We start from the raw sequence: 18,387 nt of genomic DNA on the forward strand, positions 1-18,387 counted from the left end.
ATGTTATTAAAATTAAACAGCTCGCACATTTGGAAAGTCTCCATCAATGTTCAACGATGTATATACAGGTTTAAGAGCAACAAATGCTTCTATTAAGAAAATGTTTGATAATATTAATATACAATAAACTTGCATATTCGAGCGAACTACAAACTGCATCTATTAAGAGACCGGGTGCTGAACTGACCTGCCTGCACTCTAGACCTTTTACCTTTAAACATCATCAAAACATAAAACACAACAAAGAACACCCAGAACTGTTGAAAAGGTAGAATCCTGTATCAGACACACATGGACCAACATTCCTCTTCCAAAACTTCAGCAGCTGGTCTCCTCAGTTAGCAGATAAATACAGACAGGAGACATGATGCTATATAGTGGTAAACATGGCCCTGTCCCAACTTTTTTTGAAATCGGGGGTTGTGAAATACAACTGAAAAGAATTCTTCTCCAAACTGTTAGCACACAATTGTATAGGATGGCATTAGCATTACCCTTCACTTGAACTAGGAGACTCAAACCTCTCCCAGCAGGACAATACCCCTATGCACAAACTCAGCTCCTTGAAGATATGCTTGGAAGATACGACGTGAAAGATCTCCTGCTATAGAGCTCTAACCTCAACCCATCTAACACCTTTGGGATGACTACTAACACCATAATGGCTGAATGAACACACACTAAAATCTAGTGGAACATCTTCCCAGTAGAAGGGAGGTTAATATAACAAATTTTATGGTCAGTTGTCCATATAGTGCATTTTGTGGCCTGGTGAAGAGAAACATACATACAGCAGGGTTGCCAGAAACACATTTATTACGCCAAACTGAGCTAGATTTGGATCAAAGTAGTGAGGTTAGTTTAAAAGCCCAGGTTTTGCACATTTATTTTGTAAGATATACTGCAAATGTGTGCACTTCCAATAAAAAATATTTTCTGGTTTTCGAGACATCCCTGCTGTACGGTAAATTTTGTTTGCTGACACTGTGGTCATTTCCACACAATCCTCTACACAATTATAATAAACAGATCAGTTTGTCAATTACCATGATTTTGAACATTTTATATCAGCACATGTCTAATTCAGAAATTCATTGTTGAGAAGTTATTTTTTTATGTTTACCATTGTAGCCTATTTGGGGGGGAAAAATTCAAAAAGAAAGTAAAATTTAATACTTTTTAAATGATTCCCTGGAGAGTTTAGGACAATATTAAAAATTCAAGTAGCAACACTGTCAAGTATTTTATTTTTTGTGTCAAAAATGGCTCTGGGTGCAAGTTGTAGAATAAAATTCAAGGTGCTTCACACTTCCTCCCAGTCATTATTGAAATGAGATCCAAAAAAAAAAAAAAGAGAAAAACTGCTCATCAGTTTGGAAATGTTTAAACATATTAAAGAGATCAATGGATTGATCTATTTACAGGTGCATGCAGAGGCACTGATGGAGCTGCTGTTTTCTTGGGCGCATGCTCAGTGCACTGTCGTCTACATTAATCAAAAATCAGCTTCGCCAGCAGTCTGTGCCCCTTGTATGCATATACACAGGACTTTACAGACCCTGTGAACAGTCCATGCAGCTTTGCATTAACCCTGACTACAATGTAAGTGGGAGCAGCAGCTAGAAAAGCGGTTTATTTGTTTCTTTCCAAACTAAGAACGTGCACAAACCCGGGCACAGAAACTAAGCAGAATAAAAAAACAAATAAAAAACAAACAAACAATGGTATTCTCAGATATGTGGAATTGTTCTTACAGCTGGAGGCGAACTCATGAAGAATAACGGTTAGGAATTTTATCATTCATACATGCAGACTTTCTGTACATACTTAAAAAAAAAAAAAAAAAAAGAAATTTCTATCGATTAGAACATTATGCCCTTCTAGATCTTCTACCCCACGCTATCCTTTACCCCTGCTGTGGTTAATGATCAGATTGTCATATATGCCACTTCCACACTTTTTGGACTAAAACGTCGCTTTTTTTTTTCTGTAGCAATGGCTATAGAGAACTTCTCTAAAGTAGAGCCAAGACATCTATTAAGACAAATCCGGGTTGTAAGGACAAACCCTGGAATCCTGGATGGCTATGTTATTGGAATATCTGAGAGAGGGTGTCGGATTTTTCCTGCCGTGGCTTCGGAAAGGCTGGCACCAATGAAGACCTGAGAAGCATTCTGATTAGGCGCATTTGCAGGAGCGTGGATATGGCTAAATGGAAGTGAGTAAAAAAAATATTTTGAAATACGTTTTTTTTTTTTTTTAAAGAAAAAAAAACAATAATAAACGGTACAAACCTAAAGTCTGAGAGCGCGCTGAAAATCAGGGGATAAACAAAAATTTAAAATGAATCAAAGAACGAATCTTTTTCCCAATAAAAAGAAAGGAAAAGGTTCAGTATAATGGGGACATGTGGTCCTTAAAACAAATGAGCAAAAAAATATTTTTATTAATTTCGATTCCAAGTTGTTGTTACTTAATTAAGTGAAAATAGGGTTGAAAATGATTTTCAGGGGTCTCAGACTTCTTGGTTATCTTCCTTAATGTTATGAGATGCAGTTTGGCATTGAAGAAAAAAAAAAAAGTGTCCATTATATCATTGAAAAATATTTGAATGTACAGTATAAATATTGATATGAGATCCATACAGATTTCTACATTTTTTCCTGTCTGGAATTTGCAGCTCTGCTACTGGTGTAAGCAGAAATGCACCGCTCTGTTTCTTTTCCCCGAAAGGCATTTTCAACGGAGCAGAAAGAAAATAACTCTCAAAGTTCAGAATGACACCTCATGTTCATTCATGATCCTAATCAGGGCTAATACCTGCTTTGTCGTTGCTAAGGCAACAGTATTTAAGCCACAGGGGGTCGTCACCTAATCATATTAAATGATCTCATGATAAAATGAGAAATAAAAAGAACGAGTTGTTTAGAACAAGCCTTCAGAAGTAGCCTTTATGATTTTTTTTTTTTTTAAACTTGTGACAGAAAAACGCATCACAATAACCGAATGCAGATATTTTAACGTTTCTAAATATGAGAAAATATAAACTGTTTGAGTCGGAGGCTACCTTGAAACGAGGAAGCCCATTTACATGGTCAGAAACTGGAGTCTTTTAGAAATTTGCAACACGGAGCAAGTGGAAGGAGCCGAGTGAGTGAATCGTGTTTACAAAATCCTGACTGAAGGAAGAAGTCACGAAGAGGTGTGGCACAGACAGAATCACTCCGTCTCATTGGACGCTGGGCTGAGAGAGGTGTGGTTAGGGGCGGGAACAGGCACCGACTGGCCAGGTTCGGACAGAGTGAGCGTTTCGGGGGCGGATTTCTTTCGAGGCCGCTCTTTGGGGACGGAAAGGAACTCTGGGGCGTCGGTGTAAAGTGGGGTGGATGGAGCACTGGCCGGGCCGCTGGGAGCCAGAGACGAGAGTGGCATCTCGCCAATGGAAATAGAAGGAGGGAACATGCCGATCTTCTGGTTGGTGGCCTCCTGGCTCCTACGCTCGTACTCTCTCACCTCATCCATTGTCATGTCTTAAAAAAAAATTCAATAAAGAAACAAATATTTAAATACAATTAGAGCATGAAATATATCTTTAGGTCATGACTTTTTTGTTGTTTTATTCGATGCTGTTATTTTCACACTGATGATACACACTTCAAAAGCAAACGCATTTCAACACAATTGCACTTTTATAAAGTTTATAAAACGGTTCTAAAAATATTTACATGGTGATTTAAAAAAGATTCGAGACAAGTTTTGTAACAGGCCAACAGATGGCAGCACAAGGCTGCACGTACAGTCACAGGAAGCACTGAGCTCCAATAGTCAATGTGACAAAAGACTTTGTCCCGAGTAAATCGGGAGCCGTGCAACCGGAGCTGTTCTGCGTTACCGCATCTGCGATTTCATCAAGGACAGCAAGTTGGAGCAAAGAGCAAACGTTCAATTCTGCGTGAATCTGGGCAAATCTGTCACCGAGACGTTTGACATGATTCAGCAAGTTTACGGCGATGCTGTAATCAGTCGTATGAATCGTAGCAGGTTTAAAGGTGTCTGAGGGAGGAAACTCTGAGAAAGAGACCGAAAGCGTCTCGAAACATTTTGATACCACCTCCAGTACATCACACTTGTTACATTAAAGAAAGGAAGTGATGTCAGAATGCATACAGGATGCTGGATGTTGGATTATGGAGTTGCATGGTTAAGAAAGATGGAAAGTCTGGGATTCTATTTCAGGGGAAACAGTGACCTTGTTCCCATATTTAAACTGAATAAGGACTGAAGGGTGGATCTTGCAAAAAATAAAATAAAAATAAAGAAAAAAAAAATTAGTAAAAAAAAGATATTTGAAATTAAATCCACACATACGCTGACTTTGTCAAGGATCTTTAAGCCATCCAGAGATGGAGATGAATTGGTGGAATGCTCTTGCTGCTCAAGGCAAACTTTAATGTTGGTTTTCTCATGCATTTGGTTCTCGTACTCCCGGACATCTTCCAAATCCATATCTGCAAAGGCAGGGGGGAGAGTGTGGGGCAAAAATCATCGACATCTTCAGTTAGGAACACTGATCGGAAGTGGTGGGGCGGGGGAAGGGCATGGTGGTGTCAGAAGGTTAGGTTTCAGGGTCAGGAACCAGAAGAAGAGCGAGAAGGATTTTTCTGTAGGGGTTAGTCAGCGATCGAGGTGAGAAGATGTTAGATCTAGCTTTTTTCGGCCGTGGGGAACCTATTTGAGCAAGGATTTAAAAAAAAGAAAAAAAAACTGAGGAAGAGGCAAAGAAGAAGTGGAAGGCAGAGAGATGGCAAGCCTGATGTGATGCAAATTTACCACAATATAAAATTGGGAAGTTTAAAGTGGGGGAAATAAAGGGCAACATTCCCAAGCAAAAAAAGTGAATCATATCTTAAAAAACAAAATTGAGGATCTTGCATCATGCGAAATTCAACTTTCATCCCAAAGCAAAGAAAGAAAAGAGAAACATTACAGGCGACTTCATGTTAGAATATGGTGAGAGTGACAACTTGATTTCAGTTTTCAGATTTCAGCATCAGTTTTTTTTTTTTTACTTTTTAAAATTTATTTCATTGCACTTACCTCCTTGTCACATGACCAAACACTGAAACAAGTTGCTATTCACACTGTGATATATCTTTAAGGCTATAGCGCATGATTAGTGTAATGCAGCCCTGCCTGAAACATACCGATCCACTCATCCACCCAGGCAAAGGCCTGTCTATGGCCCAGTAACAACACGTCCCGCACCACCTAAGGAAAATAGTAGGAAAAAAAAAAAGGTTGAAGGTCTTATGTCCAATTCAAATATTATGATTGAAATAAATAATATATAATCCCCTTGTTGCTGATACATAAATGAAATTAGAAAATTATATGCACAGAATGACAAACCTTTTTATACAATATTAAACATGCACTGAAACCAATCTTATATTAAAAGAAAGAATACAAAAGGTACATAGACATTGCATGGTATTATTTATCATTCAATAAATCTGCATCAGATTATTTACATTTTCTTTAACTATAATTTTTACTTTCATTTAACTGTGAGCAACTGTATCTATTAAATAAAGCATTATGCATTTCTGCTTCATAAATTCATGCATGCTCCCTAAACTTAGCCAAAGGGGGTGTTGTACCTTGTGCACGAACTGCTCCACACGTGTCTGGAGGCCCCACACCTCGAACTTTACGGTGACCAGCTTGTAGGAGCACATGATGGGAGTCTCCGTGTCCCGCCAGCCTTCCTGAAGCATGCCGCGAGACGTCTTCTCCGATTTAAAATAGCGCAGATCCTGCACATGGAGGATTATTTAATTATTTTTTTTTAACAGATGATTAGCTCTACTGCTGGTTTTTCAGGGTTTGTTTAATTAATCAGTATAATTAACAAACAAGCTACAATCTAAAGTTTAATAATATTCCAGGTTATTGGCTTTGTATAGGAAATATATAACAGTTTGGCCATTTATTTATTTGTAGTAAATGTGACATTTATAAAGCTATGTAAAGCTAACGTAAAGAAAGCACCATTACGATCGAAATGGCCCATTGGATTCAAAACACAATGCCGAAGACAACCGGAAAATTTCAATTCGTTCAGTTGCTTACCAGAGCTGCTAATGGTAAAACGGGCAAATCGTATACATACACAAATACAGTAAAAGATTCTTGTGTCATCAAATTATCATTAAGAAGAAATAACCAGAAACAACAATGACATCATTTAAATCAGAATTACCCCCCCCCCCAAAAAAAACAAAAAAAAACAAACAAACAAAAAAAAAAACTACAAAATAATAATAATAATAATTAAATAAAAAAATAGATAACCCTAAAAACATATTGAAAAGACCCAGCTCTGGCTTCCTGATCAGGATTTTGGGGGTTTAATCCCCAGGACAGAGAAGCTGCCACTGACCCTTGAGCAAGACCCTTAATAACCCTCTCTCCAGGGATGCTGTACAATGGCCGACCCTGCACTCTGACCCCAGCTTCCTAACAAGCTTCGATATGCGAAGAAAGATTTCACAATGCTGTAATGTACATGTGACAAATAAAGGCTCTTAAAAAAGAAAACTGCATTGTGGTATGTTTGCTCCTCAGATGGGTTGTGCTTGCTCACCTCTGACTCCTTGTAGTAGCGCTCTGGAATCTCATCGTAAGCAATGTCAACGAAACACACTTCTCGCTCCTGGTCCTTCAGCTCACTTTCAAAAATCTGCTCACACACACACACACACACACACACACACACACACACACACACACACACACACACACACACACACACACACAGTTCACCACTGTTCCTTACTTGGAGCACTTTTGATAGATATGATAGAGTTTTGGAGAAAACTCGCTCAAATCTTACGCTTGCCCATTTTTTCTGCTTCTAACACATCAACTTTTAGGACAAAATGTTCACTTGCTGCCTAATAAATACCACTCACTAACAGGTGCCATGATAAGGAGATAATCAGTGTTATTCACTTCACTGGTCATAATGTTAGAATGTCATAATGTTATGCCTGATCGCTGTAAGTCTAAAGAAGATTCCAAGAAGCAACAATTGCGCACTTCAATTGTCTTTAGTAGTAGGGAATTCACAAAGTTCCAAAGGAACAGCATGTTTCCGACGATCTTCATCTGGGCTCCAAATTTCAATTTGTGATTAAAATGACAACAAAGTCCTACAGTGTTGCACTGCTTTTATTTCCGCCATACTTTTCATTTCATAATATTTCCACTAGAGGGAGATGTGGCTTTAAAGTTGACTTATATTACACAAGGCATTGAAAAACAAAATATGTCTTTTAGTATGAGTTCATGCAAAACTACCATTCAGTGCAACAAAATAAGGACTCCAGACGTGTTTATAGAGGCTGAAAGATTGTCAGTGCTGCTTGTGTGCTCACTCACTAAGTAGTCTCAATGTGCTCTGGGGGAGGACAAGCAACACACAGCTACAGGCACGAAAACACAGTGAAAGATAGAGAGAAAAACAGAGATAGAGACAGATAGAGAGAGAGAGGAAGGACTGTGAGAAGAGCTCGAGCAGGTTTGCTCTGCCTATAATGCTCACAATAGCTCCCTTAATCTTCTGTACTCCTTCAATGGGAGAAAATCACAGGGTATAAGAAAAGTCCCCCGCACATGTGACATTCACACCCACTGAGCTAAACAGCTAGAAGTCTCATAATCCCAGAATCTGCAATGATGCAAAGCTAGACTGTAATACTGGGAATAAGCCTGTTTTAAAATCATACACCATGGCTAAACTGCACCCTACTGACCACTGTAAATATAAATATTATACAGCATATATTATTCGTTTTACACTAAGCTCTGATTACCTTCTGTGTGGAGTTTTGCACGCTCTAGAGAATGTAAGGTTCCTTCCTCTGCACCAAAACCCTTTTATGGTTTATATAATATGACTATGATAATTGAGGGTATTTCTGCCTTGCATATATCACTCAGCTGAGATGCTGCCCTGGATTCTGAGGTTTACTGCCTCAATCGAAATGCATCAAACCCTTTAAAAAAAAAAAAAAAAAAAAACGTGAGACAGTAAAGGGTCTGAGTGAAATGGAAATATTGCAAGATAGGCAATCCCAGATCTCTGTGTGTGTGTGTGTGTGTGTGTGTGTGTGTGTGTGTGTTCTGAATCTCTCTGCAGATGCCCTGACTGCCCTCGAGTCCGGTACAGTCTGCCTGATCAATACCTGAGCTATTAGAACCTAACCTTACCACAACAGAGAAAGAAATAAAGAAAGAGAGAGAGAGAAAGAAAGAAAGAGAGAGAGGAATAAAGAGCTAGATTGAGATTGAGAGAGATTGTGTGAGTGGTGAGATAACTGTGGATTGACTGCATTATAATTTAACACTGTAAGAGCATGTGTGTGTGTGTGTGTGTGTGTGTGTGTGTGTGTGTGTGTGTGAGTGAGAGTGAGAGTGAGAAAAAGCAGGGTGGAGATTGCAGTGATCAGGTTGCAGTAGAGGACAAAGTGTGACAATGTCATGGAGAAAGGGAAAAGAAACCCCCCCAGGGACAATATGGACATAATACTTTACATTCGAACTAGATTCAAAATATTTACATTTTTGGCATTTAGCAGAACCTCTTATCCAGAGCAACTTACAACTGAGCAATTGATGGGCTTTGCTCAAGAGCTGAGCAGTGGCAGCTTGGTGGTGCAGGCATTTGAACTTATGACCTTCTGATCCAGAGTCCAAAACCTTAACCACTGAGCTCCCACCTCATTTATTTATTCTGTTCCACTGTGACATTCCTCAGTCTCGGGACGGTATTACTTTTTCTACATTAGCATACAGACACTGTCATTTGCCTTTGACAATTTTATTTACTTATTTGGTCGAATTCGCTCCGAGGAGAATCGCTAACCGAGACGCTGACAAACGAGCCGAAGAATCTGTTCAGCTGTACGTAGCCAAATGCGGCTCGATCCAGAAATCAATTTGGTGAAAGCATGTGGGTTAACACATGCCGTCAAGGAGCACGTGAGAGAAAAACCCCATTAACACGTGTTGGAGGAGAAAAAATAATACACCTGAAAGGTTTGTTGACAGTAGAAGACTCCCAGACAGAAAACTCAGTGCTCATGTACTCACGTTGTCATTGGATCCTTTGTTGTCTTCGTACTTGGTTTCTATGTGGATGGAGAACTTTGGCAAAAACGAACACTAAAAAAAAAAAGAAAGAAGAGAAGGAGTTATGCGGATCTTAGCTGCTCAACACGTACGCTGCAAAAACCTCAACAATTAATCAAGACTTACGATTTCAGTTAGTTGAGGCATTTTGCTTTGTTTTTGCATCGTAACTACTGTGTGGTACAAGACAGTCTTCATTTGAATAAATAATTGAATTAAATTAAATAATTTAATAGTAACCTAGTTTTTAGTTTAAATACTTTCTCATTTTAAAACTATTTAATAATGACAATTTTTTAATTAGGAGAAATTCTCTTTTTTAGTAGCTTTGGTTTTGAGAAATGAAGAAAAACAAACTGTTTAATAAAAAAAATAAAAATAAAAAAAATTCTAGTTTTCAATTTCCAGAAATCTGACTAAGTGTAATTATCTTATATATTTCTATTTGTTTCTAGTTTTAAATCATGCATTTATTTCTTACATTTGGCAGGCGGGGTAACAGACGGTTATTTTTTTGCAGTGTGCACACTGTATCTATAAAGTCACGTTTTAAAATGGGCTCGATTGCATTTTATCAAACGATCAGAGTTGAGAAAACGTCAGTGTGAATTCCTCTCGTCACTGCTGCCAGAATCGCATTGCACCCCGCTGTAGGAAACGAACGGCCGCCTGTTGCGGTATACCGGGCTACAGTCAGGACCTGCAGATGAACTTTCGGAGAACGTGCTGCTAAAAATTACAGTTCGAAAGCGAACAGGAAACGCATGTGTTTTAAACTGCATTGATCAGTGCATGTGATTTGTGAGATCTCCTCTACAAGACCATTAAAGCTATTATTAACAACATAGAAACACACGAAAACAGATTTCCATGGTAACCCCGTTTATGGCAAAGAAAGTTGCTGCAAATGACACCTTAGTAAGCGTGGGCGAAAAAGAGAGATGGAGGGATAAGGGGGGGTGAAAAAAAGAGAGAGAGAGAGGAGAAGAAATGATAGATGGCAGTGAAGAAGAGAGTTGAATGTTAGGACCGTCTCTTCTCTCCGCTGAGTCACTGTGTTTCCTGTTCAGCCCCCCAAGCTCCACCCCAGCCACCCCCACTGCATTTAACAGAAATAGCAGTGACTCACTTTGAAGAGTTTGTCTCCAACTTTAAGAGACGAACGGAAGACATTTACTGGCCGTTTACCAGAACCACTGTCAGCGGGTGAAACCGCTTTCGAAACGCCACGGAACACGGTAGTAACATGAATCAGGCCTTTAAATATCGCCATGATAGCTGGATAATACATGCACACACACTTACCTGCCGATCATGTCTAAGTTTATACAAATCAAGATCAGAATGAAAATCATCTCACTGAATTTAGCTGTTGGTGCCTGGCAGCTTGACTTGAGCATTTTAGAAATTGCTGATCTGTGATTTTCACACAGTGTGGACTTTCTGCAATTTTAGCTCATGAACATGCTTTTCTGCTCATCACAGTTGTAAAGAGTGGTTATTTAATTTTAATGTAGACTTCGTGTCACCCCCCCCATTACCCTTTCCTCTTTGACTGCTATCATCAACACGTCACACAATATCTGCTGACTAGCCGACTTCCCATTCCACATTAACCTCAATTCTCCTGGGAAGATGTTCCACCAGAGTTTGTACTCATTCAGCCACAAGGGTGTTCGTAAAGTGAGGAGGCCTGGGGTGCAATTAGTGTTCCAATTCTTTCCAAAGATGTTTAATAGGGTTGACATAAAAAACAAACAAACAAACAAACAAAAAAAACCTCTATATCAGGCCACTCAAGATCTTTCACTCCCATATAAAACAGATGTTAATGGAGCACAGGGGTATTGTCATGCTGGAACAGGTTTGGATCTCCCAATTCAAGTGAAGGGAAAATTTCATTTAACCGCATTCAAAGACACCCTCTAACTTTGGGGTAACAGTCTAGATAAGAATCACATATGACTGGAAAAACTAGGTGTCCCAATACTTGTCCATGTTGCAGGAAGCGGATCACAAGACTAGACTGATAAAGAGAATTATAGCTAGTCGTGATGAAATGATATATAGATAAAAAAAAATATATAAAATGAGGCATGGCAGCTTAGTGAAAGTGAGAAAATCATTTTTCACACCAACGTATCATCTGGTAAATATGATCAGAATATGATCAGAATTTAACACCAGGTCTTTTACATTCACTGCATTTGGCAGATGCTCTTATCCAGAGCGACTTTATTTATCTCATTCATACAAATGAGCAGTAATGGGGTTAAGGGCCTTGCTTAGGGGCCCAAGAGTGGCAGATTGGTGTGGCTGGGATTTCCAGCTAAAGCCCAATGCCTTAACCACTCAGCTACCATATAGCTTTTACATCACTGTAATGTGTTTAGAAGAGACTGAAGAGAGACTTACTGTGTATTCTGCAGCCAGGGGGAGGTCAAGCATTCAGGCCCAGGTGCAGAAAAGAGTAAAAGAGAAAGGAGAGAACAAGATTAACACCTCAACGTTAACAAACTTCTATAAACACTAAGTGTACGTTTTCTGGACCGGTTTCTGTTTTCTGTTCCCAGCACCCTCAGTCTTTTAATGCAACCTGGCTCGTGATTATTAAATATCATCAGATGACAAGACTGTTCATTTAGCAGAAGAAAAAAAAAAGTTTCATAAGAAAAGTTTCTGGCGAAAAAGCAAACAAACCTGAAGCTGTTCCTGAAAAAGTTCCCGTGGACTTTATATAACCAACTGAAAATAACAGCAGTGTTTCCCACACACGATGATACTTGGGCATCCCTCCTAAATTAACTGACAACCGCCCAAGTATATTATGTCCTAATAAAAATGGCATTTTCCCCGTGCTGAGGAAATAAAAAACATGGCTCATTTTTAAGTTTCGCAGTGACATGAATAAAGCTCGGGGTCATTTAGAGTGGGAGATGAGAAGGGAGTGGATGAGGGATCTAACCGTGCAGCACAAACTACAGAATCGACACCATGTGCGAAAAGCTGCAATTACTAAGGGACCCTTTTTAGACGCCAGGTGCGGCTAAAACGCGCCAAAGCATGTACTGAGTGGAAAATTTATTTCTGAGCTACTGTATCTGCACCGATTCGGTAAATGTACGATACACAAATATTCACAGGAACCATCGTGTTCGCATAAACAGGCATATCATCACATGAGATTTTCACCCTATTGAACTTTCAGAAGGATTCTAATCGGAGACAACAGACCCATTACCTCGCTTTGTGGAATGAAGTGTAGCAACATGTTTTCAAGGCAACCGGTGGAAAACAGTTAGGTAGTGTTTTGTAAGGTAGGTATTTCAGTGATATGGAGATCTTTCTGCCATACCATACTATAACGTGGTGAGGAACCCGGTGCACCAGGCTTAAAAACAATCACCAATAAATCTGCAGTTTTCTTTCAGCTGTTTGGACTCGTGCATCGTTTTTAAAACGGATTTCACTATATCTATATGTGGGGTTGCCAAGCGGCGGAAAAATATATGGAAACTTTCTATGGGAACTTCATCTGGGGAATTTTGAAATATTTCAAGTTTGAAAAACTTACCAGGAATTTATTAGAATTGAGAATTGATTAGAAATTCGGTTTCTTCAATTTAGTGTAATGTTGTTGCACAATAGCTTACACACAGCACAAAAAAGTTGTAAAGATAATTTTATGTAATACTTATGGAATTTACATCAATACACAATAAACAAGAAGGTTATTAAGAAATAATGTTTTATGGAGGAATGCACAGTGCATCTAGGGGGCGTGGCCTCAATGTGCTGTGTGCACGTGATTGATGTTTGTTAAATACATTTCTTTTGATGTGGTTGTTGCAGCAAGACTTTTCTTTCCAACTACATTTCAGTTCTCTGTTATAGGCTCACCTGCAATTTTGTAACTTCCCAGTTTATTCCCATCAATTCCTGTAAACTCCCATTGAAAGCTTCCAGTCTTGAAAATTCCCAGAATTTGCAACAATATCTATATGACAGTCGAGATTATTATTTAATCTTATATCCATGCAGCAGCTCTGCCTTGTGTGATTCCAATTATCCTGAGAATAAAGGCATCACAAGAAAATGTTTATTTATTTAAGACAAATCTTAAGAAAGCTGGGACTCTCAGAAGTGTATAAAACACCTGTGCTTTTAGCTGTGCCTCAGTGCAAAATGCTAATCCAAATAATAATCAAAAGAGATGGACACAATTAAAGCAGAACAGCTGAATTATATTGCAATGTAATTATACCCTCGGAAATGTAACAATATACAGTAAAAATAATAGATGTGCCAGATCATATCTATCCACAGTGCTGCACTCGCTCATGTTTTCTCTTCATCTCACTGTGCTCTTTTATGGGAAAAGTATTTCCAGATTGTTAACTGGGGCTATTAACATGCTTTTAGAACGTCTTCATATCCATAACCTAATTGCCTTAAGGCGATTGAGGTGATTCATTCACACTAAAAGGTGGTATCGCTTTATTCGAAGAATCCTTCTGTAAAACATTTCCTCTCTTCTAAGTGCTAAGAGACGTGGGATCATAACTGGTGTGTTTAAGGCAAATAAGTGTTGGAACACGATGTAGTGTTGCTGAAAATGTGGAGAAGACCACTTCCTAACCGATTTTCAATTATTTGGGTTTTCATTTAGGTTCTAAGCGATAAGTCCAGGAAGGTGGTGGTGAAGGAGAACATGTGCTTCCTTGGAGATGTGTGAAGTGTCCTGATTATCTTTGACTCTCAACAACAAATGTCAATGTTGTTATCCATCATCAGATGTTGCAGTAGATTTTGGAGAGGAGATTTGTGCTCGTTTGACTTTACCTGTGATGGTGTACGGATAATAATTCCATGCCTTCTCAGTCACATAGAAGATTCTGGGCACCACCGCTCTCGCCCAACTGGGCAGTTTGCTGTGAACAGAAAGAGGACGGCTTTATTACAGATCCATAAAAAGACAACACTAAAGAAAATATACTGTTTAGGTGTTGGATAGAATACCAGCCCAAGTTCTGGTGCAGCGTAAGCAGCATGCTCGAAATGATGGAGGAAGCACGTGTTAGCTATCACCTTTCCCGGCTGCTAAGCACTGTAATGCTATGGATGGGAATTGGTAGGTGAACAAATGGGTGTGAAAAAATGGCGGGAAAAAAGCGCCAGGCTTTATCGGTTGAGACGTCGAACTGACCCCGTTTGCTCGTTTTCTCCGTAGCCTATAGCGTTTCTAAAGGACAATGTGAAGGCGGTTAATTAAAATGCATTTTCCTCCTTAATGCAGCTTATTCCCAAGGGAAACGTACCGTCTGGCAGGATCATGTTTTGATCAATATCGAACGGGTTTCAAAACAAACAACGCAGACCTGGACGATTTTAATGGATGCTTATCGAACGGCAATAAATTTGGGAATAGAGAACGTGTACAAAACGTCGAGACTTATTAATTACAAAGGATAATTTTTTAGTGGTCTGTAAAAACTATAGCTGTTTTAGAGTGTAACTCGGCTACCATGTGCCTCAAAACAGCAATAAAAGACAACGATACCACTGTTATTCTAGTCGAATATCTGTCGCATACTAAAGCCTTTACTTCTTTTTTCTTGTAATAATTATTTGTATTTTTTTAAAGCACAGACATAAGGTTCCACCGGACATAATGGAGTCTTTCATGACAATCTAAGAGACCGCGAGGCAGAAGCGTTGGCCCTATTTCCGTAATGGGTTTTATCTGCGTAATGCAAAATAAAAAAAAAAAGGAGCTGTATCTCTCTTACAAATGGGATTCAGGGCCTGGGGTGCAATAGCATTTCTCTCCCCTGCACATACACACCCAATCTCCTCTTACAGACCCTACTTTCTTTGGCATAGTCTCTTAAACACACCTACATGCACTCTCGTTTTTCCTCATACAACCCCCCACTCCATTCTTATCTTATCATGGCTAATTTGCTAAACCCGAGCTATAAAGTTCAAGAGAAGAGAGGAAAAAAAAAAACAGAGCGAAAAGGAAACCAGTCTGCCGAGCGCCTTTCTAGCCCGAAGCGTGTCCGTGACATATAGAGTCACGACACACCACATCTTCATGCTCCTGTGGGTCCAGTAGATCCTGCCTGCTTTAACAGATGCATGACTATTAAAGCCTGCCAGGAACAGTGCATGCGTCTTTGGAGTGTGTGCGTGGGCCGAGGCTGAATTCACCCCCCCAAAAAAACTGGCAACATCAGAAGCAATTAAACGCAACACCCTTTGAAGGCGACTGCGCCTCACGAGGAAAAACCGAGCCCCACACACACAAAAAAAAAAAAAAACCCTGTTTAATTGGCAGTGCACACTGCGACAGTTTGAGGGCAACGGCGCGGTTCTGAAACCCACGTTTTTTCACACCAGAGCGTTTTTATTGGCGCCGCCCGAGCTTTCTCACATGCTCGCGGGAGGAGGGCAGAACTCCCCCGTAATCACAACTTCATTAAACTTTATTAATCATCCAGCCCTAACTCGCCGGCTATAACGTTAACGCTAACGCCGACAGACGAGCTGATCAGATTGGTGTCCAGTTGGTGGTGAGAAACGCTGGGGAATCGACTGGAAAAGTGCCTTTTCTAAGCATCGCCACTAATGAGGATCTAGAAGCATCTGCGGCGCTCGGTGTCGATCGCCTCGCTTTGCTTTCCACGCCAAAGCACCAAAAGGCACCGCGAAATTCCCCGAATGATTTACGCGCCACGTTCCAACCGATCCGAGCAGACAGGACTGAGGACAGGATTACAGAGAAAGTAAAACAAAGGATTAATGACAGAAGTCAAAGTGTACACCATATTTTGTATTGTAAGTCTGCAGTAGTTATGGTGCAACCAATCACAAAACTCATGCAATTTGGATTTTGTTCTTCTGCTCCTCTGGTAGCCATCGTTGATTGATTAGCATGTTCATGTAAACACACGACTGCTCCGTGCAGGGAAGAAATTACTTAAAAAAGAAATATCGGCAGGGAAAAAAAATGCCTTTCATAATCAGGAGCCTATTACAAATCGATTGGTCACATTGTTTAATTTTTTTATTAGGTATTAAGATTACCATAGTGCACCGGCTTTGATCCAAAAATTTAGTTTGCCAGATGCATCAGCATCTCTCTCTCTCTCTCTCTCTCTCTCTCTCTCTCACATTCCCCTCCTCATACTATCCACCGTTCCATTAAAAGGGCAGCCAACTCTAGAAACTGGTGTGTAAGCACAATGTGACCACTGTGCTGACACAGCTGTTCCATCAACCTTCATAAGTCCAGCTTAGTCATTTTAAACATGTATTCTTAAATTGTCGCTTGGTTTTTTCCCCCTTGTATGCACCTTGCCTTCTTAATTTTTTATTAAATCTCTGCAAAGGTTTTCCCTTCCTCAAGGCACTTTCCTCAACCCTTGGTATGCGATACATTACCTTTCTGTCCTCCCAAAAACCATGTTTATCTCAGCTGCTGGAGCTGGAACGCGTATGAGAAGGGAAACTAGACTCTAAAGCTGAATGGACACGGACTCCTGACCATCACCATATTTAGGTTGAAAATGTTGAGCTGTGTTAAACGTGCGAGTCGCTGACCGCTCACCTGTTGAGGTAGACTCGTTTCTCTGTGAACTGCCCGTGGCCGTGCGTCGGGTCTTCGAAGGGCTCGTTCTGCACCACCTCCACTCCTTCTCCTCGCTCACTCTGCTCGTGGCTGTGCTTACTGATCATATACAGCTGCCCGATCCTGTACTAAAAACACACACACACACACATTAATGTTATGCATCTAGGAGGTGATGTTACTCTTTCCTAAATGTTACTATAAGCTACTGGGATTCTGATGTAAATACATAAACTTAACAAAACCGGCTGAACTCCATCTTCTCTCCTGATCTTAGCAGATTTACAGAGCTCTGATATCTGCCTTAACCTGATCAGGTGGATGCTTGAAAAAGTAGTGGGGGATTAATATTACTGTCACAGAAAGAGAGCGAGAGAGCTTATTCAATTTATTTTCCTCAAGATTCTAAAAACAATACCCCATCATCACAATGTAAAAGAAGAAATCTTTACAATGAAAAAAAATGAAAATCACATAGTATTTACATCCTTTGCCATGACACTGAATGGAGCTCTGGTGTATCCTGTTTCCACTGATCATCCTTGAGATGCTTCTACAACTTGATTGGAGTCCTCCTGTGGTAAATTCAGTTGATGAGAGATGATTTGGAAAGACACACACCTGTCTATATGAGGTCCTACAGTTAACAGTCCAAGGAATTGACTGTAGACCTCCGAGACACTCTTTATAGAGTGGAGCCGCCCGACCAAACTGAGCGATCAGGAGAGAAGGGCCTTAGTCAGGGAGGTGACCAAAAACCCGATGGTGACTCTGAAAGAGCTCCAGCATTTCTCTGTGGAGAGAGGAGAACCTTCCAGAACAACAACCATCTTTGCAGAACTCCACCAACAGGTCTGTACGACAGCATGACCAGATGGAAGCAAAGGGGCACCTGAAAGTCTTTCAGAATATGAGAAACACAGGTTGGCCTGAATGGCAATCGTCTGGAGAAAACCAGGTACAACTCATCACCTGGCTAATGCCATGGATGAGATGTTTTTCAGCAGCAGGATCTGGGAAATTATTCAGAAGATACTATCACCTCTAATGACTAACCAGTTACATATACATTTCTGCATGTCAGAAAAGATTTTCGACCAAAATCGGTGGCCAAATTTATATGAAACGTGTGCTGCTAGTTTTCCTCCCAACCCTGTTATATCAGAGCTGATCATTTTGCTTTCATGGTTGTGTGTAAGCAGACAGTATGCTCAATGTCATTTCTGCTTAAAGTTCCAGGACCTCTGTCCCAAAACAACCCCCATGAGGGCATCATCTGCATCAGTACAGAAATAATAGATTTAAAAACAAATCATCCTAACAGGAACAAATCAGTGAATGTTTTGCAGTTCGGCTTCTAGTCGGCTGTAGTGCTTCATCTATTCATGAATCAACTCTTGAAGCCTCATTTGGAAGATGGTTTTGCAGCTGTAACTGTGTCTAAAAGATGTGTGTAAGTGCATGCTGTGATGCAACAACATTAACGACAAGACACCTTTAGGCAAGCTAATTAGCTATCTAATAAAAAATAAATAAATAAATAAATAAAAAAGCGAGGG

The 18,387-nt window shown here is 40.0% G+C and overlaps 1 protein-coding gene across 3 annotated transcripts in view; it reads right to left on the bottom strand.

The window, feature by feature from the left end:
* Positions 1-1,603: 1,603 nt before the first annotated feature.
* The window catches only part of LOC310715806 (cytoplasmic phosphatidylinositol transfer protein 1-like), a 61,604-nt gene continuing 44,820 nt past the window's right edge, over positions 1,604-18,387 (bottom strand). Inside the window, exons 2-9 of one of the 3 annotated variants that reach the window (XM_083522515.1) lie at positions 16,808-16,956; positions 14,033-14,126; positions 9,157-9,228; positions 6,647-6,742; positions 5,661-5,816; positions 5,205-5,268; positions 4,369-4,508; positions 2,441-3,530 (exon numbers count right to left, since the gene is read on the bottom strand). In XM_083522515.1, coding sequence (XP_083378641.1) covers positions 3,525-3,530; positions 4,369-4,508; positions 5,205-5,268; positions 5,661-5,816; positions 6,647-6,742; positions 9,157-9,228; positions 14,033-14,126; positions 16,808-16,956 — 777 coding nt within the window. In that variant the 3' untranslated portion in view covers positions 2,441-3,524. Of the gene's footprint in view, positions 3,531-4,368; positions 4,509-5,204; positions 5,269-5,660; positions 5,817-6,646; positions 6,828-8,277; positions 8,747-9,156; positions 9,229-14,032; positions 14,127-16,807; positions 16,957-18,387 lie in introns of those variants that run through there. The other 2 variants (XM_083522514.1, XM_083522516.1) reach the window with 2 other exon arrangements.

Source organism: Silurus aristotelis, assembly GCF_946808225.1.
Source record: "Silurus aristotelis genome assembly, chromosome: 2".
NCBI lineage: Eukaryota > Metazoa > Chordata > Actinopteri > Siluriformes > Siluridae > Silurus > Silurus aristotelis.